The sequence below is a fragment of the Aulostomus chinensis genome, chromosome 23 (genome assembly GCF_037954235.1).
Source record: "Aulostomus chinensis isolate RoL2024-O1b breed Wild chromosome 23, RoL_Achi_v1.0, whole genome shotgun sequence".
NCBI classification, from domain to species: Eukaryota; Metazoa; Chordata; class Actinopteri; order Syngnathiformes; family Aulostomidae; genus Aulostomus; species Aulostomus chinensis.
Window position 1 is genome coordinate 20,745,235 of NC_141342.1, and position 22,138 is coordinate 20,767,372.

The 22,138-nt window shown below is 47.0% G+C and overlaps 1 protein-coding gene across 1 annotated transcript; it reads left to right on the top strand.

Moving 5' to 3' along the window:
• The first annotated feature begins 2,013 nt into the window (after positions 1 to 2,013).
• Positions 2,014 to 18,763, top strand: htra1b (HtrA serine peptidase 1b). Its single transcript, XM_086194972.1, has 10 exons — positions 2,014 to 2,594; positions 8,181 to 8,280; positions 8,606 to 8,720; positions 8,864 to 8,953; positions 12,938 to 13,132; positions 13,303 to 13,335; positions 15,217 to 15,331; positions 16,028 to 16,085; positions 16,917 to 17,012; positions 18,191 to 18,763. The coding sequence occupies exons 1-10, from the start codon at positions 2,135 to 2,137 to the stop codon at positions 18,357 to 18,359; spliced, it is 1,431 nt and encodes a 476-aa protein (XP_086051098.1). The 5' UTR covers positions 2,014 to 2,134; the 3' UTR covers positions 18,360 to 18,763.
• The last annotated feature ends 3,375 nt before the right edge of the window (positions 18,764 to 22,138 follow it).

Consider the following 22,138-nt stretch of genomic DNA (forward strand, 5'->3'; position numbering starts at 1 on the left):
CAAGCCACATCGGATTGGGTTTGTCATGGCTAACCTTTAGCATATGGTGTTTGAGGTTGAATACACATAATTACAGGGCGGCACAGCAAGAAGTTTGTGGGTGGAGCCCCGGCTGGAGCACGGGGTCTTTCTGGGTGAGTCTCCATGTTCTCCCTGTTCCTGCTGGGTTCTCTCTGGTACTCCAGCTTCCTCCACAGTCCAAAGACATCAAGAGGGACCAGGTTAATCCAGACTCTAAATTGACCGTAGGCGTGGCTGGGAGAGCCAATGGTTGTCTGTCTCTATGTGTTGGCCCTGCCATGGACTGGTGACCTGTCCAGGGGGAAGGCTGCTGGGATAGGCTCCACCCCCACCACCCTCAACAGGAGAAGAGGGAGAAGATGGAGGGATGGATACATAGAATTACCATAAAATGTTATTAAGTGTCATTGTCGTTTCATTCCATAAGCATGGAATGAGTTGTACATGAGGTGCTATGAGCTAACAGCAAACCGTTAGCTAGGACCCGCCACTCCTAGCAGTGAGGTAGGAATTCTTATTCATAACTCAGCTTTACACAGCCACTTGTTAGCTTGGGCTAACGGCTAATGGGGCACTGTCCCCCAGTTCTCTACGGAACTACAACGTCTCAACTTATGATGTACTTACTTTGGCACGATTTCCATACATTTATGCTGATCAGTGAGGTTTCACGTCAGATGCATTATTTTAACCAGCCTGGAACCGTGTTTCAGACAGGCCTGCCTAAACGCTGTGTCCCCAGAGAACCATGAACATGATCGCTCCATTTGTTTCCACCTTTCTGACATCTTTGGTATCCAGGTGGACTTTTTTTGAGCAACTAGGAAAAATCAAAGGAGACATTAAATCGCCATCATCAGACAAGCTGGAAAAATTAATATGTATTAGTGTGTAAAAGATTTTTTTTAACTGTTTGTGGTTCCACTACACATTGATCAGCTTATAGTCAATTAGTGACATAATAATAATACAGTGTCACATATGATGTCATAGGTCGTTGGAGGTACAGAACAATCGATAGTTTCCACAGGCGAGCGTTTCCATCATCCGGCGGATGACATAACCGCTCACTTCGACCAACTCCCGGATGAGTCGTTCATTTTTAAACTGTTCAGACTTAAAGAGTCTCGACCGACAGGCAGAAAAGCCTGACTGCGACGCCGCAGGTGAAAGAACAAAAAAGTCTCATTTACAATGACGTTTCAAACTCGATTTAAGCTCACAAACTTCCACCAAATCCACTCCAGCGTCTCCGCTGACGTCGGTCTGGTTGTTTTTCAGCATAGAAAACTTTCTCCCACGATTATTTATTGACAGCACCCTTTTGAAATCAGATTCTCTGATGGGATGTTCTTGTTTTATGATGCGGCAGAAAAATTAAGTTCTGGTTTTGTGATCAAGTGCAAAACAAACAAACACTCCCGGTTTGGGAAAAATAAAAACATAGAAACTGAAACTCAGAGTTGTTCTTGGAAGGGATTGTCTAAGGAGGAGATTCAAGGACAAACAACTGAATTGTAAAGGAGAGAGAAACCGGTGACCTTTGACCTGCAGGTCCTCCTGAATCACTGGAAGAGGCTGCAAATAAAGATGCGATGATATCAGCACACTTTTTATTAAACGTATCCCTCTCTTCTTCTTTTGCTCACCAGGCTGAAGAGGAAGCAGCAGGAAATGTAGGATTAATTGATTTACAGGCTTTAAAAACTGGTTGAGAAATGAAAAAAAACCAACTTCAACATTTTATCCTCTCATGAAGGCGAATGAGAGATGAGCTCGTTGATACTGAAATCTGTCAGTTGTGAAACACCGAAGTATCAGATATCAGTCAAAAAACAAAAAACAAAAGCGTGTCTGGTTTGAAGCAGCAGCCCTGAACAGAAGGACTTTTTGAATAACTGATTGAGTGAGCTCAACACACACACACACACACACACACACACACACACACACACACACACACACACACACACACACGTCACACGCGCCCACCAATCGTCTCCGGTCTTTATCCCCCAGCTGTTATAAACCGGGACACCGGGAGGCTGCAGCAACGCTCCGGTGTTTCCAACTCTACAGCAACTTCACGTTCCCGCGTCTGAACCCTGCAACGATGCACCTCCGGTTGGCTCTGTGCGTCGTGACCCTGCTGGCCTCGCCGGTCCTGCTGGCCGAGGCGCGGATAGCCAAGCGCTTCGTCATCGGCTGCCAGGAGAAGTGCGACAAGTCGCAGTGCGCCCCGATCCCCGCCGACTGCCTGGCCGGCGACGTGCTGGACCGCTGCGACTGCTGCCCGGTTTGCGCGGCCGGGGAGGGCGAGTTCTGCGGCGGCGTCACCGACCGCTACTGCGCCGAGGGGATGGAGTGCGTGGTGAGCGACGGCGTGGAGGTGTCCGCCACCGTCCGGCGGAGGGGCACGGCCGGCGTGTGTAAGTGCCGCAGCTCCGAGCCTGTGTGCGGCAGCGACGGCGTCTCGTACCGGAACATCTGCGAGCTGAAGCGCGTCAGCAACCGGGCCAGGAAGCTGCAGCAGCCGCCGGTGATCTTCATCCAGAGAGGCGCCTGCGGGAAAGGTGAGCGGCACCGGGGGCTGCAGGCCACCCTGACCCGTTCCTCTTCTTTCGTGATGCTACATTCAGTTTGCTGATTCACTTTTAAACTTTAATTCTAAACTTATAAGAAGAGGGAAAAAACTGTAAACTGTCAAAAAAAAAAAACTGACCTGGAATGAACAAATAACTGTTAAAAGTTACAACAACGACAACAAAAGAAACGAATGAATTTCAGTTAAAGAAGTCGTACGTTCAGAGGCTGTCTGCAGTTTCTGGAGTTTAAAAAACCCAAAACAAACAACTTAGTATTTCTCAATTTGCCGAGGACCGCTGGAAGACCCCCAAGGCCCCCTGGGGCCCCGCGTGCTTAGAGCCGGGAAGTTGGGAATGTGTAATTTCAATGGATGTCCTCATAAGGGTAGTAGTTCATGCGTGTGTGTTTGGATGAGAGATTATATCACAAATAAACAGGAAAGTGGAGAAATGAGTCGCTGCTGGCAGCACCAAGAGTGATAAGAAGAAATATGCCAGTAATGTGTGTGTGTGTGTGTGTGTGTGTGTGTGAAGACCGGCTGAGTTCCTATCCAACACACACACACACACAAACACACACACAAACTGAAATTCTTGTGTGATTGTGAGGTGTAAGTCTCTGGGTTACCACGACAACGTGCTGATTGTCAACCGCCGATTTAACCAAATAAACGTCTCGTGTTGAATGTTTTGCTCATCATCGTTTTTGTGATCAATCATTTTTTCTTAAATTTGTTTTTCCCACTGAAATATTCTTTAAATCAATACTTCAACCTAAAACGATGTAGATTTTTTCTCGTCTTGAGCTGGCAGGGACATTTTTGTCCTCTTCCGCATCACGTCGTCGTGTCTCTAGAATGCAGGAAGAACCAGCCACGTTTATTTAGCTTGAAGCTAACGGAGACTAACGGCTAAATAACAGTGCAAAAACAATGTTTACAAATCCCACGATCATTGTCTGGTTTTATCCAGGTCTTCGTTTTCTGCCGAATGCTCAATAAACACGAAAACTTTGGTTTTAGATTTTTAAGAACGAGCTGGCCGGAACAGTTAGGGTTCTGTCTCGCTCATGGAAGCCAGCGGCTGAGTTGGTTGAGTTGAAGCTGCTCCCTGGTGCTCATTCACGGCCTGAACAAAGTGTTCTCAGTCGTTCGTTAGCTCAGCAACATTAGCTTCACACCAACCACCACACCAACGGAAGGGAGGCAAGTCCTAACAATGAGTAATCAGATCACGTCCCCACAACACTAGCAGTACCTGGTACGCATACTCGCGTGTACACACACACACACACACACACACACACACACACACACACACACTTTCTATGTTATCTTAATTAGATCTTAATGTTTCAAAATGAGGCCAGGATGTCTGGAGTGGCTGCCCTGCACTCCACAAACAGTGTTCCTCCATTAGTGTGTGTGTGTGTGTGTGCGCGAGATGAAAGGATTCACACTCACACACACACTCACACACACACACACACTTGCCTGTGAAGTCGCAGCTGTGATCACAATGATTTGCGGAGGTCAGAGTTGTTGAGTCCTCATGTGTTTATATTTTAGAACGTTGCTTTTTCTGCACAGTTCAGCCTTTCACACACACGCACACACACGCACGGATACGCTGAGTTTTAGGTCATGACCTTCTGGCGGACACCAAACTTCACTTCCTGTCAGTCAGACGTCTCCTATTTGTCACGTGAAGAGAGCGGTGAGCGCCGGCCGGCGTTCGGCCTCAGTGTTGCGGGTTTATGTGAGCAACCATGTAGTTTCCCCACCTCCTGCGGATCATGAAGCCTCCAACACGCACAAGTCGCTACGATCTGTTCAGGCATGTTGTGGCTCTCCTCAGACAGGAAATAAAACACTTGCTCCTCTTTTTTATTTGTGTAAAGGCCTGTGTTGCCGCTGGCATGATGCTGCCACCAGTGGAATCGGTCCATGTGGCGTCCGCGTGAATGTGTCCTGCCCTCTATTGGTCTGTTTTGGTGATGTCAGCAAATCTTAAGTCTTCGCCAGTGTATCACGCGTAATCGTAGAGCAGGAGGGTGTGTAAGACACGTACACCCGCAGCAGAGCGCATGAACGAGAGGGCGAGCGATGTTAACTTCGCTACCAAGAACAAGCTAGCAGCCGGCTCCTCTTCCAGCTGGAGTTTCATCATTGGTGCTTTTATTCTGAAGGCAGGATCACTGCCCGGGAAGTAGGAAGTCAGAGTTCAGCTGAAGTGTCAAGTCAGCGAATATTCGCATCCTTAGTTTGCATGAATCATTTCTTCATCTCGCTGGGAAACAATGGACAGAATAACGGAGGAGAGGAGCTGCCGTGTCTTTGTCTCTCCTGTGTTCTCCCTCTTCTCTCCTGACCGACCACACCGTCTGAAATCTGTTCATCCTCTCTTTGTTCCCCTCTTCCACCTGCTTCTCATCCCCTCTGTCACTTCCTGTTTCTGACCACCTCTCCGGCTCTTCTCCTTCCACCTTCTCCTCTTATCCTCCTCTTCTTTCCTTCCTTCTCTCCTCCCGTCTTTTCATCTGCGCTGACGCGAGTGATAGCCAAGTTTTCATGAGGAAGTCTGGAAGATGTCTCTCTCTCGCGCTCTCTCTCTCTCACACACACACACACACACACACACACACACACACACAAACACACCAATTGATGAATCATCTCTTGGAGCTGATTGGTCAGTTGTGTAACTGAACAGACACAAATTTAGGTCAAACAGTTATTTAACCCAGATATGAGGGGATCAAAAATGTGTGCAGACTTGAGGTCGTCCCAACAAGCTTGGATACAGAGTCAACAAAACATGGTTGCACGGTGACTCAACTCTGTCAGCAACCTGAGGAATGTTTTCCAGTTCAGGCTCGCTCGCTCCTGATGAGATCTCAAATAAAGCGAGAAACGTGGCGGTAGATTTGGGGGGGGGGGGGCGTTTTGTCTTCTCCCTCCTATCAGACTCGACATTTAAGCGCATTAGAAATGTTCCAGATCAGCCCCTGTGCTTCCAGGCTGGATTTGTTGTTAGTTGCAGCGACTGACGTCGGATCTTGCTGCCCTTGTAGCAGAACATTACGGTATTTGTATCACGTCTTCATCCAACTTCCTGCCTTTGGCCCACGGGTTCGCACAGACACGGTGGAACGTTTGTGCCAAATCTGAAGTTCTCTCAGGTTGCGTTAAAGAGAACCAGTGGTCGCACTCTCACTCACCGCGCTGATGTTTGCCATTAGCTTCAAGCTAAATTTAACTTGGCTGGCGCTTTCTGCATTTTGGAGTCCCAACGAAGTAAACATAACGGGTTTTTTTTGGAGGGGGAGGGGTTATTATTTTAAACAATTTCTTAAAGTGGTCCGATAAGATTGGTTGTTAGGCAGAACGTCTCAGCTGAGAGTGTCTTAGGTACGTCGCCAAAGGAAGAACAAAGTCCCTGGAGCCTTAGATATTTCCCCCCGGACACACCAACAGAACAGTGCCAGTCATATTCTCAGAACCTTTTCAGAATAGAACTTTTTCATTAAAAAAAAAAAAAAGTGTAACTGGAGACGTATCCGTCCCCCCCAAGACAAAAGCCAGATGTTAGTGCTGTTGGTGGGGCTCAGCGTCTCTCGTCAGGTCAAAGTCATGTGAGGCACGCACAGAGCAACTGATTGGAGGAGGGTTTTTTCTGGTCTGGAACAATGAGGTGATTCATATCCTTGGTTTATCATCTGAGCGTCCATCATGAACCTGCCACGGTGCCGCCGCCGACACCTGCAGCCTGTCTGAGGTCGTGATGTTTCTCGCCGTCTGACTGGCTCCATTCAGTTCACATCAAAGCAGCTGGCACACCGCTAAGCCTCCGTCCAACACCCGCGCCGCCACACACATAAACACCCGAGTGTCTTCCAGACGCTCAGCTGCAGACAAGCCCAGGTCAGCATTCACAGCTGCTCAGTCACACGTTAGCAGAGCTGGGAAAAAAACTGCAAACATTTTATATAAAATCATACGCTCTGTTTACCGTTTTATTGCAGGATAGAAAATACACGTAGAGTCTGCATCGACGGCAGTAGCACGTTAGCTAATATGTAACCTGTTAGCTAACATGTAGCCTGCTGACTTGTTTAGATGGCAAGCTGTCCTCGGCAAATCTGAGATCTGTGGGGGGAAAATTGAATGTTTTGGTGTACTTGAAACTTCACAAACACATCAGAGATCTCAGAGTTCCACGGACGTCCTGTGTACTTCAGAGACATGATGGATTATGCATTCATACGAACAGTGAAACCCGGTTTCTTCTTCTGCGGTAAATCAACACAGCACTGCTCTCTATGACCTTTTGTTAAGATTCTTTATGAGCGTTCAACCATCGTGGCTGAAAGGGATAGAAACAGTTTGGTGACTCTGTGCTAATAACGCGCAATTATATTTACTGGAAACTTCCGCACCGGAGAGGCAGACGCTGTAAACTTAAATTCCCGTAGAAATACGCTGCTGATTCAACGTAGGAGTAAAACCAGGCTCAAGGGTGGATTCAGTGCGCGGCGGCGAGGACGAGTCACGGCGTTGTTCATGAACTAAAACTAGAAATCCCAACCTGACCCTCGTCCTTAAGTGGGGGGCATTTATCCTTTAAAACTCTTGACATGAACACTAGGGGTTCATGAGTGCTGGACTGTTGACCAGTGGTTAACTCATGTTAACTAAGCATTAAGTAACGTGTCCTTGATTTCAAAGCCACTGTCCACTCTCACTGAACGGGAGAGGCTGGTTTTCACTGCCACGGCTGAGGAGGTCTGCATTCAGCCTAGTGAGACTCAACTTGTGGGTCCAGATCAGTAAACTAGAACTAGAACTAGAACTACAGTCCTCATGTCCAAGTGTCCCCGCCCTCGTGCTGTTTCACCTCAGTCTGCTCTGAGGAAAGACGCTTTGGACACACCAATGGCGAAAGCGTGTCCTGACTTGGGAAGCGACGGAGAAGCTCCGTGATATAAGAAAGACCCGCGGCCGTGACAGATGTTGGACCTCAGCAGGTACGAAACCAAGAAGCTCATTCTGCAAGGTGACAGCCACGGTTACGCGTGGAGCCGTCCTCCGCTATCGCTCCATGTCTTTGGAGGCGCTGAGTCACTTCCTGTGTTTTATAAGCATCAGTTGGCGCGGCTGAGGGTCCGCAGCTGCTCTCCCTGATACAGTTCATCAGCTGCAGCCGTCCACATCTGGACCCGGGTGAGCAACAGCAGATACAGTTTGGCTCCCATCGCGGCAGCCTGCATCAAGCATGGCGTCACACCCAACGACAGTGATTGATGAGGCTTTTAACCCGCTGAACTCTAAAAAGAAAAACCTGCCGACGGCTTCCAAAGGCATGTTTTCTATTTTAAAAACCGCCAAAAATACACCATTAATCAGAGTCAGACGCTGCGAAACACAGAAGAACCAGCGGGTTGTCAGTGCTCCGTGTGTGACGCGCTCAGAGAAAAGACAAAATCTTTGCATTTAATCAGAATCTAAAGACTAACCTGTGTGTGTGTGCGTGTGTGTGTGTGTGTGTGTGTGTGTGTGCGCGTGTGACCATCAGGTCAGGAGAACCCCGACAGCCTTCGCTACAAATACAACTTCATCGCTGACGTGGTGGAGAAGATCGCCCCTGCTGTGGTTCATATTGAACTTTATCGCAAGTAAGCAACGCTCTCCTACAGACGAGGGAACGCTGGGAAGGAGCCGCTGCTTCAGCCTCTGCCACCTCCTGTTGCACTTTCACATTGTTCCATGAAGTTAACAAGAAAATCTAATCAGACCAGACAACAATTGAGAGGAATTTACTTTTTATTACATTAAAAATTCGAGGGACGGTCGGGGGAAGTTCCCAGAGCGGAGAGGTTGAGAACAGGAGGGCAACGTGAGAAACTGTTGATGGGTTCATGCGGCGCAGGGAAGTGAATCCAGCGCTTCGTCCACCCTCAACGCTTCTGCACCACAAACATTTGTCTTCTCTTCGCTCAGGATGGTGTTTTCCAAGCGAGAGGTGGTGGTCGCCAGCGGCTCCGGGTTTGTGGTGTCTGAGGACGGACTCATTGTCACCAACGCCCACGTGGTGGCGAATAAACAACGAGTAAAGGTACGCAAACCCGAACCTGCTCAGTTTTTTTCATGCGTTAATCTGAAACAACTTTCATATCCCAAAGTAATAACAGGTCCTTTCACTTTGTGGGGTAAAAACGCCAGACTGGTATTGATGACGATTCACCTGTCGCTGTGCAGGTGGAGCTGAAGAGCGGCGCCACCTTCGACGCCAAGATCAAAGACGTGGACGAGAAGGCCGACATCGCTCTGATCAAGATCGACGTACCGGTGAGCAGAGAGAGAGAGAGAGATGATGGAGGGATGAATGGATGAAATTCTTCACTTTTGCTTCTGTCATCTTGGATATGCTAACACTTCCCATCCACTATCATTCGTTGTGCTAAGCTAACTAGCGGTCAGGCAGTCTCTGGGGGTCTCACAGGTGAGGAAGGTATCTTCTTGTCTGGTTCTGGGATGGACAGCAAGTGTGTCACCGCAAAAGTGCCGCGTGTCCTCTGAGGAGAAGCGGGTCAGATGCTTGGAGTTCAGCGATAAAACAGAGATGATGATGCGTTGCCAGGGAACGCTGGAAAATCCCAACACACATTTGAATGTGACCAGCAGTTTCAATAAAACCAACCGGACGGAAACGTACTTTTATCCTGGCCTGCTATCCACAAGTGAGATCCCGCCACCACGGTGGCCTCTGAGCATGTGTAGACACCAGCTGTTCTGACTCATCCGGTAGAACCTCCCGGGGATGTTCCACATCCATCGCTTTCCATGAGCAGCTTATGGAAACTGTTCGACACAACTCAAGGCCGACGGCGGTTTCTGATCAGTACGCCGCTGTTTGCAGCAGGATCTCCCCAAAGATCCAACAGAACGCAACAGAACAATTCTGTCTCATACGTGAAATGACAGACGGAGGAAATAATGACAGGCAGAACAAAACCACAACTTTGAATGTCGTCGTGTGTTTTCTTGTGTGTTTGGCGGCTTTGTTACGTTCTGCTGCATCGGCATCTGCTAAATTACAACTCTCCTCGTCCCCCCCGCTTTGTAATCTCACCGCCGACTAAGAGCTGTCATCCTGAAAACCACAGAGCGGGAAACACGGTTATTTTCCTGGCGGGCGGGTGGAGCTTGCTGGACGGAGACCTGGGATGGTTGGAGCTGTGGTGGAGGGCAGAGGAACAGGAACAGAGGAGCTTTATGTTGGGGGAGTGGAGAGCAGCTCTGATTAGAGCAGCTGAATGATTCCATTCATGACTTCCCCGTTGTTTACGTCCACGAGTTGAATCGACCTCGCCGGCGTGCAACTTCCCATCAGGGCGGATGATTGGGAAGCATCCCTGAATGAGGAGCGACGGAGGGGAACAGCAGAGGTTCAAGTTAGATGACAAAAAGAAAACATTGGAACTTGAGAACATGAGGAATGTAAGATACACTCAGACAGGGACCTGCGGAGCCCCAGAAAACCCGAGATTTAACTTGATCCCATACAGAAGTGCACGTGGCCACGGATTCCTAAAACATGTGGGAACTAGTTATCGTTTATGGAATCAAACTGGCTAACTTGAGGGAACAAGTTATATCCTGTGCCAACAAGACATGTCTATGTGCTCATGATGAAGTAGGAAGAGTGCCTCTGTATATTTAATGAAAATTAATGACAAACGTCTTGTTTGGATACAAAGTAAACATTTATGTAAGCGTATTGAGATTGAAGAGCCCCACATAAACTCTGACCTGAGGTGCTTTCCATGACTCGTCCTAAACTTCCTGGATTTATTTACGTTTCCAAAGCTTCTCCGGGCCTGGAAGTAACAGGTTTAGATTCCTGTTCCAGCTTTTTCATGGCCGTGTGAGTAAATTGTTCCATTTTATTTGACGTGGACAAAGACAGGTGTGGTCTGTAGGAAGACAAATGGTGCGTCTGCAGGCGTATTTTTTCCTCTGCATCTCGTTTTCTGCTTCACTTCGTTCACCCGTCGTTTCTTTTTAACGCTCTTCTCACCTCGTTCTCACCTTCTTCTTCTTCTTCTACTGTTTCCACCGTTCTCTCCTTAAAAAAGTGGGTCAATGTGTTCAGGCCTTACAGAGGAAATGGGCAACATATGTGTCTGTCATCAGCAGGGAAACACGATGCACACACACACACACACACACACACACACACACACACACACACACACACACACACAGACGGTTGCTTGTTACGCTCGGGGGAGTGTGCTGTTGATGAACGTCAGGCCCCAACATCACGACTGCTTTACATCTTTTTTTCTGGGCTGAAGTAGGTTAGTAGGACGACTCACGGCGAGCCCGCCGCCTGAGCGTCCAATCAGCAAACACCGTGGCTGAGGATCTGAACCTGTGGTGACAAGAGCTGTCAAAGCAAACGTTGACGTGTCCCTGGCCTCCATCCAGGTCCCGGGTCTCAGACTGACATCCCAGCAGGGTTATGTAATCTTAATTCAACATCCAGGACACTGAAATTACAGTCAGGACAGAAGACTTTCCGTTTCACGTGAAGTTTAATCCGGTTCTAGACTCCAGATCACACACACACGTTACAAACAGGACACACACACTGACTCTTGGTCAGCACTTTAGGATAAGAGCGTAATTACCTTCTTATGGCCTTTCGTTCGAGATTCATGAATTAGCTCCTTACCTCAGTTTTTGCATCTCTGTTTTCTAGAGATCAGCCCGTTTAATTCGCTTGTCACCTCTGTTTGCTACCCGTCGTTTCTCCATTTCCTGAGACAACAAATTAATGAACTAAATCTCCACGGGCTGTCGTCACAGTGACAGCAGGCGTGGCCGTTCGGAGCTTCCGTACGCTGCTTTACACTGAACCTCTGCTGCTCAGAGAAGCCCTGGCTCCTACCTCCCCGGGGTCGATGCGGTTTATCGTGTCTCTAAATACTGTTTGTTTTCGTTTCAGCTATTAATTTTTATATTTACAGTGGGGCTTCTTTTTTTTTTAATACAGGAGACATTAGAGAGGACGTTGACTGTATCCACCGAGCTGTAAAGAGCTGTTGCCGTTTGTGTTTGTCTTGTAAAATTGAGCTGAAAACAAAATTACATCTTTATTTGCAAAAGTGTTGGCAGGAGAGTGTGTGTGTGTGTGTGTGTGTGTGTGTGTGTGTGTGTGTGTGTACTGGATGGAATAATTAGCAGTAGCAGAGCAGACGAGAGACGAGTGTTTCCTGCCTTTAATGAACTATGACAGACAGGTAAAGTTACACCGAGCAGTTGGAGAGAAATAAAGTTTTATTCGAGTCTATTTTAACAGATTGTTACGCTGCAGCATGAGCACGAGTGTGTCTGCAGAAGCCCTAAGTCTTTTATGCAACTGCCCTGGAAACGACGGCGGTGGAAAAACACAATATTTATTTACAAGGCACTTCATTAAAGGTGCTGCCTCAAATAGAAACGCTTCAGCTGGAATTCCGTCAGAACCCGTTTGCTCGGACTGCGATGAATTGATCTGGAAACGTATTCTCACGGAGTTGTGAGAGCCAGGATGGGATGACGCTGAAGATGAACCATAGATTTAGTTTATTAGACTTTTCTATTTTCATTGTATTTCTTGTCTGCCTTTTTTTCGTAACCGGACAGAAACCAACTCTCTCCAGCCGAAACGGCATCCAGCAGAGACACAGAGTCGTCCAGTCCACGTTGCAGTGAGACTGAATGTGTAAACATTTGCAATTTCAGGTGTGTGAGACCTAGTTTGTGATTCACGTGAGCCCAAACTGAGATCCTGCCGACGTGAGTGGAGGCTTTTATTGTGAAAAAGACAAACACACACGCAAAACCTCAGAATGAACGGACTGGCAGCTCAGACCATTAATCATGGAATCAAAATGCAGCACCAAATCAAAATATGACAAACTGAAGGAAGTCAGAAGAGTTTGGGGATCCATCGCGCGCGCGGACGGGAGGGTGTGAGTGGCATGTCGGTCGACTCTGGTGGAAACGTGGCTGCAGGGCTGCAACGAGCCGTCGCTGGCGATGAAGCTTCTGTAGCTGGATGGAGGACGAGGAGAACCAGACTGGCGCTGACTCAGATCCCCACAGGAAGCGTCCTCAGACCTCCGGAGCGAACTGCTGTGTGCTCCTGTCAGTTTGTGTGTGGACTGACAGAAGACGGATCGAGGAGCCGTTGATGACATGAATACGCCTCGACTGCTTCCGTTAGCGTTTCACAAATCTCCCGTTTTTCTCTCTGTCTCTTCCCCTCTCACGGCCGAGTAGAGGAAGCTTCCGGTGCTGCTGCTCGGCCGGTCGGCAGACTTGCGGCCTGGCGAGTTTGTGGTCGCCATCGGCAGCCCGTTCTCCCTGCAGAACACCGTCACCACCGGCATCGTCAGCACCACCCAGAGGGGAGGCAAAGAGCTGGGCCTCCGCAACTCAGACATGGACTACATCCAGACGGACGCCATCATCAACGTGAGTGGCTGAAAGTGATGAGACAGAAATGAAAACCAAAAATGCAAATGTTTTGTGTCTGTTGAGATGGAAATTGAAATAAACTCAGTACTGATTCCCATCTATAAACCTGATTGCTAAGTATTTATCAGTATTACTTGCTTTTACATTCTGTTGTTGTTTTCTTGTAGTACGGCAACTCAGGAGGGCCACTTGTTAATCTGGTAAGTGAAGGAGAAATCATGCACAAACTTGCTTCCAAAATAAGATTGTATTTTCTGTCACTGTGCACGTGTGCGCTCATTTAATTATCTTAACCTCAACTCAGGCTTCAAGTGTAACACAGAAACTTGCTGAACCCCAAAGTCTGGCGGTGGGTTTGAAAGGCAGCCAGGAGCTGTAAGGACTCACCGACGTTCTTTGAAAAAAAAAAAAAAAAAAAACGTTACGGAAGCTTGGCTAGGAACAGTAACCAGGTCGAAAAAAATAAATGTTTGTGCCAACCAGATCTTGTAATAGTTACTGAAGTAGTTACTGTAGTAGTTACTGTAGTAGTTACTGTAGTAGTTACTGTAGTAGTTACTGAAGTAGTTACTGTAGTAGTTACTGAAGTAGTTACTAAAGTAGTTACTGTAGTAGTTACTGAAGTAGTTACTGTAGTAGTTACTGAAGTAGTTACTGTAGTAGTTTATCTTGAAGACGTTTCACCTCTCATCCGAGAGGCTTCTTCAGTTCTAGTGAAGAGTGTGGAAACTCCAGCTTATAAACCTGTGTGGGAGTGGTCAGTGCTATTGTGGTGGAAACGACCCTCCCGAGACTCACCTGGCCTCCCCAAACGACAGTCGTTCAGCACAGCCCATTAGCATCTGAGTGGTCGGTGAAACTCCCTGACACCGCACAACGACTGTCGTTTGGGGAGGCCAGGTGAGTCTCGGGAGGGTCGTTTCCACCACAATAGCACTGACCACTCCCACACAGGTTTATAAGCTGGAGTTTCCACACTCTTCACTAGAACTGAAGAAGCCTCTCGGATGAGAGGTGAAACGTCTTCAAGATAAACTTACGTCCAGTTGACCAGATTTTACTTCGCTTCGAGTTACTGAAGTAGTTACTGTAGTAGTTACTGAAGTAGCTACTGAAGTAGTTACTGTAGTAGTTACTGTAGTCGTTACTGAAGTAGTTACTGTAGTCGTTACTGAAGTAGTTACTGAAGTAGTTACTGTAGTAGTTACTGAAGTAGCTACTGAAGTAGTTACTGTAGTAGTTACTGTAGTCGTTACTGAAGTAGTTACTGTAGTCGTTACTGAAGTAGTTACTGAAGTAGTTACTGTAGTCGTTACTGAAGTAGTTACTGAAGTAGTTACTGAAGTAGTTACTGTAGTAGTTACTGTAGTAATTACTGAAGTAGTTACTGTAGTATTTACTGAAGTAGTTACTGTAGTACTGCAGCACCATGATTGACTCGTCTGAGACCAGCAGCCATGAAACAATCGCTCTGAACTGAAGAGGAGGACCTGTAAATAGTTAAAAACTCCATGTTCCTATGTGCGCTTTGCCAGTATCATCTTTACATTTTTGTAAAATACATTTTAAAACCTTTTTTATGGCCTCATAATACAACTGCTCCTCTCCACAAAGATCACGCTTGAGTTCTCCCTGCGTCTCCTCATGATTGGGTGGCTCCCACCATCAGGTGTACTTTGGTTTTTGTTCTCAAAGCTGACATTCCGGATCTTGGACCAGGGTAGTCTGAAGGAGATTTAAACCTTGCTTAACTTCAGTCTGTCTGAGAAACAGCCTGTTATGCAACCAGAGGTGAGTTGCGAAATATCCTCGTGTAAACGAACACCGCCGGCAATAAAGTTCTCATTAGGAAGGTAAATAAATGTGAAGGTAATGGTGGTTTAGGTCACGCTCTGGCGAGGAGTCGCTGTCCACAGCTGACTCTGATTATGTTGTTTCCATCCGGCTGTGTTACTTCACCATAAACGATGGCGTCAGGAAAGTTGTTAACGTGCGTCATGTGGAGTTTTAGCTTTTAATAGTTGGGTGTCAGCGGGCCGAAGCAAATGAATGTGTGTTTGCGTGTTTTTATTGCGTTCCAGGACGGAGAAGTGATCGGGATCAACACACTGAAGGTGACGGCGGGAATCTCCTTCGCCATCCCCTCGGACAAGATCCGACAGTTCCTGGCGGAGTCTCACGACAGACAAGCCAAAGGTTGGTCGACCAACAGGTACCGTCCGTCCCCGTGGTAACGGTTTGTTACCATCCTGATGATGTAGTTATGAAGCGTGGACACCTGTAGAGTTACAACTGAAGGTGAAGGGGGAGAAGGAATTCCTCCGTTTGTTCCTATGGAAGTGCTTGGTTTGGGTCCTAAAGCCTAGAAACAAACTGTCACGGTTGCACCTCCCTCCTCTCCAGGTCAGTGGGCTGTCCAGGCGGTTAACGCACTGAAAGAAGCTGTGTGGTTAAAACTATCAGCCTTTTGTGTTTGAAATGTGTCAGTAAATGCAAACACTTGTGAATCTCAAAGTGTTAAAAGTGTCTCGGAAGCGCTTGTTGCTAACAAGTGGCTAAACAAGAGTTTACCTGGACTTCCGGTAGCATAACGTTAGCTTAACGCTTCTATAGATTGCATTCATGCTTCAAAAATCACAAAAGAGGCATTCATTGGTGAAGATTAGCTCGCACGTAAAACATCTCATGACCTTTTGTCACCACGGGTTTAACTTTAAGCCTGGTTTTGACTGAGGAAACAAGGTGATGCTAACGTCCCCATGCAGGTCAAAGACCTATGACTTTCCTTTAGTTTGTTTTTTGGGAAATACAGTAGTACATGAAAGACAAAGAAGAAGAATCCTGAATTTTGGATTCGACTACATACAAACAGCGTCTCCATTTGTTTTCCAGGCCAAACATCCCCAAAGAAGAAATATATCGGCGTTCGAATGATGAGTCTCACGCCAGCGTAAGTTTTTCTCGTTTTTATGGTTTCTAGCTGCAATCTGTGTCCCTCAAATTTAACCGTAATTCTACAAAATACTTAAAAGTTGCTCTGGGCAGGATATGGGGATAAATTTGCCTCGCCTTGCCTCAGCGGATGTTATCACGAAGAGAACTATGTCATGGTCATAAAAAGTCAGTTTCCAGTACAGTCCAAGCCGCCGGTTAGGTGGTGGGACTGATAAGTTTGTCAGAAGATGACTAATGCGACTTGATAGCCGTTAATGGACTAACACCCACTTGAGTTTTGGTGTGTGTGGAGGGGCGTTGCGGGTGCGGGCTGAGCTGACTGACATTCCTTTTAAAAGTCGTCATTTGGCAGCAACTTTGTGAGGCTGAGGTCACATTTTTGATTCGATCTCCGCCCTTGTTCCATGTCAAGATCAAGTTGGGAAAACATCTATTTCAGGGACGGTGGGAAGATGACCAGACCACCCGTCTGCCTGCGGAAGCCCTCCAACTTGTTTCTTTTTCCTTTCAAATTCCCATTTCAATTTTATCGGAACTGTATTTGCAAACTTGCATGGTTCTACGCTGTCACTGAAGAAATGTAGCTGTGGGAGTGTAGATGCATTTCTGGCTGCAGCCACTAGGGGTTCACTGAGTCCACGGTCCGAATCGACCTGTTGTTTTTGCAGCTGTCTAAAGGTGTGAGATGTAGTCCAACCTGCGTGTTACGGTGGCTGCCAGATGCCTCCCGTACCAGTGCATCGGCCCTTGAGGTTTAACTGACGTGGGTCTGCTGTGTCGCCGACACTCGGTGCTCACGCTGTGCGTGTCTTCTGTCTTATCTCAGGCTGGCGATGGAGCTGAAGGAAAGGCAGCCAGACTTTCCAGATCTCACGTCGGGGGCGTACGTCCTTGAGGTCATCAGCCGGACTCCAGCCGAGTCGTAAGTGGATCTCTGGTCACGTTGTGTGGTGTCACTGCCCAAGATCAGTAAGGTTGGAGCACAGTGCTATAAAGAGTACCAGCCATTTTCTGCCAGTGCTACTGAGGACTGACTCACATCAGTTCAATCTGTGCTAAACTGTAGGACCTTAGAGAATCTGGATGAGAGGAAACGCATACAGAAACGTTCTCCACAGAATTTGTCGCGCGTGATACAAAGCTGGCCATGTCCGAACCTCAGGAACGAACTGGCAACACACAAAGTACGGCCCCCATCGACCTGTTTCACACATGAAAGGTCAGCGCGCTGGTGACAGTAGCAACAGTCAGTTAGCCAGCTCCTGAAACGCTAACACATGTTACTACAAAGTTTATTTCTTTTTTTCATGTGTCAAAAATGTTAGCAAGAGAAAAAAAAGTTTGAAATTGAACCTTCGATCCGATTTGACTCCAAAAGCTCCGTGCTGACGTGCTTCTGACTCACATCTGCAGAAAATATCCTGCAGCTGGACAGTTATTTTTCCTGCTGACATGAAAAGCTCAATGAAGGCAAACCGCAGCGTCCCACCTGAGAAAACAGTGGGACTTGTTTTCTTGTTGTCTTGCGGGTTCATGTGGGACGCAGACCAGAGTCAGGACCAGGACCTGATCTTGCATTTATTGGGTGTGTGAAGCCTGTCTGATATGGAAAGTTCACTTCTGGTTTTCAGGCTGCTGTTTTGTTTTTGGAAGCCTGACCCATGAATGTTTCCCACCCAGACTGTCCAGCATCCTCTGGCAGGGACACAAGCTGCTTCAGTCTTAACACACTCTGGTTTCCATGAGGCCTGGAAGCGGATCCTCCAGGTTTAAGAAAACCTCAACCAAGTAAAAAGACCCAGAAACGACTCAGCAGTTATTACTTCAGACAAGGACACGAGGTTTCCACTGCCGCTGGTCTGTTAGCAGGATGACGCGACCGCCACCCTGCAGACATTTGAAAGGGTCCATTTTACCACCTCTAAAAAACAAAGTGCATCTCCAGTCACACACAGAATTTGTTCAGGGGACCAGAAGTTGATCACTTGAGCCTTGAAAATTTGTGTTCCAGCGTCCAAGCCGTGATCCATTCAATGCCTTTTCGTGGGAATCTGTTTGTCTGTGGTGCTCACGCACCTGTGCTTTACCTTTGTCCGACAGGGCCGGCCTGAAGGAGAGTGACGTCATCATTAGTATCAACGGCGAGCAAATCACCTCAGCCGGCGACGTCAGCACCGCCATAAAACGGGACGATACGCTGCGAATGGTGGTGAGGCGAGGCAACGAGGACGTCATCCTCAATATTGTCCCGGAGGAGATCGACCCTTGACCTTTCAGCTGACTGAGCGATCAATCAACTAGTCAACCTATCCCAAGCTGGCTCGCAGTGTTTTTCAACCAATCGTGAACTTTTTGAAAAACCAAGCAGCCAACAGGGTGTGAGTGAGTGTCCGGGGCCTCATCTACGTCTTTAGAACTTGTAAATACTCCTGACGTTTCCTCCTCCATGATATTATACTCTCACACACTCCCAAAGATCCACTGTCGTTACCCCGGGACCTGCGGCCTCTCAGAGTTCTGGTTCTTTCTGTACTTCCTTGTTTACTTTCATCACCACTACTCCGTGGTTTTATAAGGTTAACGGTTTCATTGTGTTGGTTCTTGATGAGATTTTTTTTTTAATAAAAGTGTTTTTCTCTGTGACTTTTTTCAAAAAAGAGGAATAAAATTATTTAAAAAAAATAAGTCTTGTCTTTATTTGAAGTGTTTCTGTTATATTTTGGCAAATATGATCCTCAACCAGCAGTATAGTGGTCCTCACTGTGGCCCCTCAGCAAGAAGGTTGTGGGTGGAGCAGTGGTCCTCCCTGTGGCCCCCAGCAAGAAGGTTGTGGGTGGAGCCCCGGCTGCAGCACGGGGTCTTTCTGGGTGAGTCTCCATGTTCTCCCTGTTCCTGCTGGGTTCTCTCTGGTACTCCAGCTTCCTCCACAGTCCAAAGACATCAAGAGGGACCAGGTTAATCCAGACTCTAAATTGACCGTAGGCGTGGCTGGGAGAGCCAATGGTTGTCTGTCTCTAAGTGTTGGCCCTGCCATGGACTGGTGACCTGTCCAGGGGGAAGGCTGCTGGGATAGGCTCCACCCCCACCACCCTCAACAGGATAAGCAGTTGGCTGGATGGATGATTGATCTTCAGCAAGCTATGAGGTGTATTTGTGTGTCATCTGTCCCACTCCAACCAACAGGGGGCAGCATGTCATAAAAGCAGAGCTGTTGACCTTCATAGTACCAGAAGAAGAAAAGTGATCATCGTTTCCATGAGCCAGTGAGTAAAACTCCTCATTTACCAGTAGAGTTACATTCCAATGTGGTCATAAAACCTGTAGTTGAACTCGTCCTCTTGCTCCACAACATACGCCAAAAAACACAGAGCATTGCTCAGAGACATAATTAAAATCTTCTGTAAAACAAACTGACATGCTAATGCAAACTGGTGCCCAACATCAGCCAATGGCATCCTGACATCCAGCCGTCAACTGTACTGAGGAAACTGGATCGTTTTATACGGAGAAGTGTTTTTCTTCTCATTCCTCTGGCTGCTCTGCCTCATTTCTGAGAGATTTGCGGACTTAACTGACGACTCCAAGCTTTCTCGTGGGGTGACGTGCCAGCTAACCGCTGCTAGCTGCACTGACCGACGGCGGTCAGTTTGATGGCAGCAAGTCCAGTACAAGAAAACCCATCATTCTCTCTCTTCTTTATTGGTTTAATTGAAACTGTGCAATAGAGACACTGCACCAGATACGGCAAATACGCATTGGATCTGCATGGCACTGCGTCATCAGACCGAAAAGTTTCCGCGCCTGTGGATCAGGAGGCCGAGTGGCCGTCTGGTGATTGCTGCTTTGTGTCCTCCAGACATTGTTTCCAAGCGTCCGTGAGCAAGACACTGAACCCCTCATCGCTCCTGATGAGCTGGTGATGGGAGCATCAGTGAATAAGTGACTGAGGCAAATTTTAAAATGCTTACGGAACCACAGGGGCAGGGAAAATGCGATTCACCATATTTCAGTCGAGACCGAAGGGTCGGACAGACCAGCCTTGCTTGAAGACGCTAAAAAAACAGCGACCCTTGAGTCAAGCACATTTTAAAACAGACAAGTAATCACTTATTGATGACGTTCCATTGAATACTTGAGGGAGAATTTGAAACCCATAACGGCTCTGTAAGAAACTTGGTTCTCAGGGAGAACAAGTTGTCTTTGTCTGTCAAACATCTTGTTCTGCAGCGCGTCCTCCACTCCGTTCCACGCTTAGTTTGGCACAGTTTAAGTCGGTCTGTTGGCCCCGGTGACTGTGTAAGTATGGGGTCTGTGTCGTTTCTCACTGCCAGGGCATTGTTACAAAAGATCAGCCGTGGTATTTTATGTAACTTCTATCAGTCTTTTATTGAAAGTTCTGTAACATTCCCTGTCATGCTGGTTCAGTGGGGCGTCTGCGGAGGGCAAGAGAAGTCCAGCGTGTTATTAAAGTCGAGCCTGGTGAGACAGAAGGAAGTCGGTGTTACTCATCGTAGGAAAAGTATCTAAAAAAGAAAGCAAAAGTATCACGTCTTGCATAGCAAAGTGGGCTCCAGTGTCCAGCAGTTGTCCCTGAACGTTGTCCACCACTGACTCCATGACAGCTGGTGATGATGGATACCACAGGAAGCTCATGAACTGAGACTGAGTACACCTTCGTGGAATGACTTCATGGATTATTTTTGCCCCTGGACTTTTTTTTACATAATGTTTCCAAAATTTGTGTCCAGACAACGATATTAACTGCTAATAAATTTTTGCTTCTTCTGCTACATTTGAGAGATTTAGAGATCAAGGGCCGTCTCTTGGAAAAGCTGGGTTGAAAGGAGTTTAAATTTAATTGTCTTCATCCTGAAATGTCCTCTGGAGTTTCAACAAGAGCAGATAAGTTTGGTCCTGATTAAAAGAGCAGATTTTCTCCCAGAAGTCTCGGATGCTGTCTGCCCACCACATGCCTTACAAAACATGCACACATCATTTTATAATTTGGTGTCCTACTTATGTGATCTCCAACCCAATTAATTGCTGGTGACTCAGCTCAGAGCCCTGGGTTCATAGTTTTGGCATCCAACATTGCTGTTTCCTAACATTTTTAGGAAAGAGGCTGTCGGTGCAGCAGGATTCACTTCAGATGGTCTCGCTGTGTAGTTCTCCACAGTTTCAGTGACCATGACAGTTCATTGCCGACCCATTTACGAGTCAGTGGAAGGCTTGGCAGGAACGGGTTCCTTTCGGGAAATTCTTCAGAAACATTTTCCTCTAACTGCCATTCTTTGTCCACATTGAATATTAATTTTAAAAAAAAATCAGCAAATCTTTGGTTTCACTTTGGTCCAAAATATCCACCGTTGGAGCCCAAGGAAAGACACTAAACTGATCTGCTTGTCACGTTGCCATATCTGCTTCTGTAATTTCTCTTATATTTTGATGTAACGCTGAAGAAAAAAGCTGACATTTTAGATGTCTGACTGCTGTATCGCAATGTGATCCTCAGGTGGGAAATAACATTAGGAGGCAGGATAAAGCGAGGCCTTTATTATGTTGTATAAAGGAAAGGCCCGATGTTCAGCTGGTAACTGCATTAAAACTTGGCAGCGGCAACATGGATGCCAATGGATAACTTGTTATCCTGGTATTCTTTGAAAAAATAAATATGACTGCTGGAAAGCTAACGTTACATCTGCAGTATAAAGTAAAGTTATTCTAGCAAGGCTTTTCCGGTTTGCTGTCATAAAACCAAGATAATCAAAATATACATTAGCTAACGTCATATTAGCAAACTTGGCTAACACTACTCCTGGTGTCAGAGGCCACATAATCAGTTGCCAGTATGTTCGTACATTTGAGGCAATGGGACCATAATTGTGGTACTATGGCATGGCAAACGTTCATTAATACCGTTAGCCACTAGCTAACGAATATGTCTCAGCAAACATACAGCCCGCTTAAAGTTGGAGACTGGCAAACGGGTGGATGTCATGATGCGAGAAATTGCTTGATGGACACATTTGTAAGCATACATTTTAGCTG

Excerpts from the sequence above, each read along its gene's own strand:
- htra1b (XM_086194972.1), top strand. The coding sequence starts at position 2,135 with ATGCACCTCCGGTTGGCTCTGTGCGTCGTGACCCTGCTGGCCTCGCCG. Across the intron at positions 8,954-12,937 it reads TGATCAAGATCGACGTACCG|AGGAAGCTTCCGGTGCTGCT; the intron begins GTGAGCAGAGAG and ends ACGGCCGAGTAG. Across the intron at positions 17,013-18,190 it reads AGCCGGACTCCAGCCGAGTC|GGCCGGCCTGAAGGAGAGTG; the intron begins GTAAGTGGATCT and ends TTTGTCCGACAG.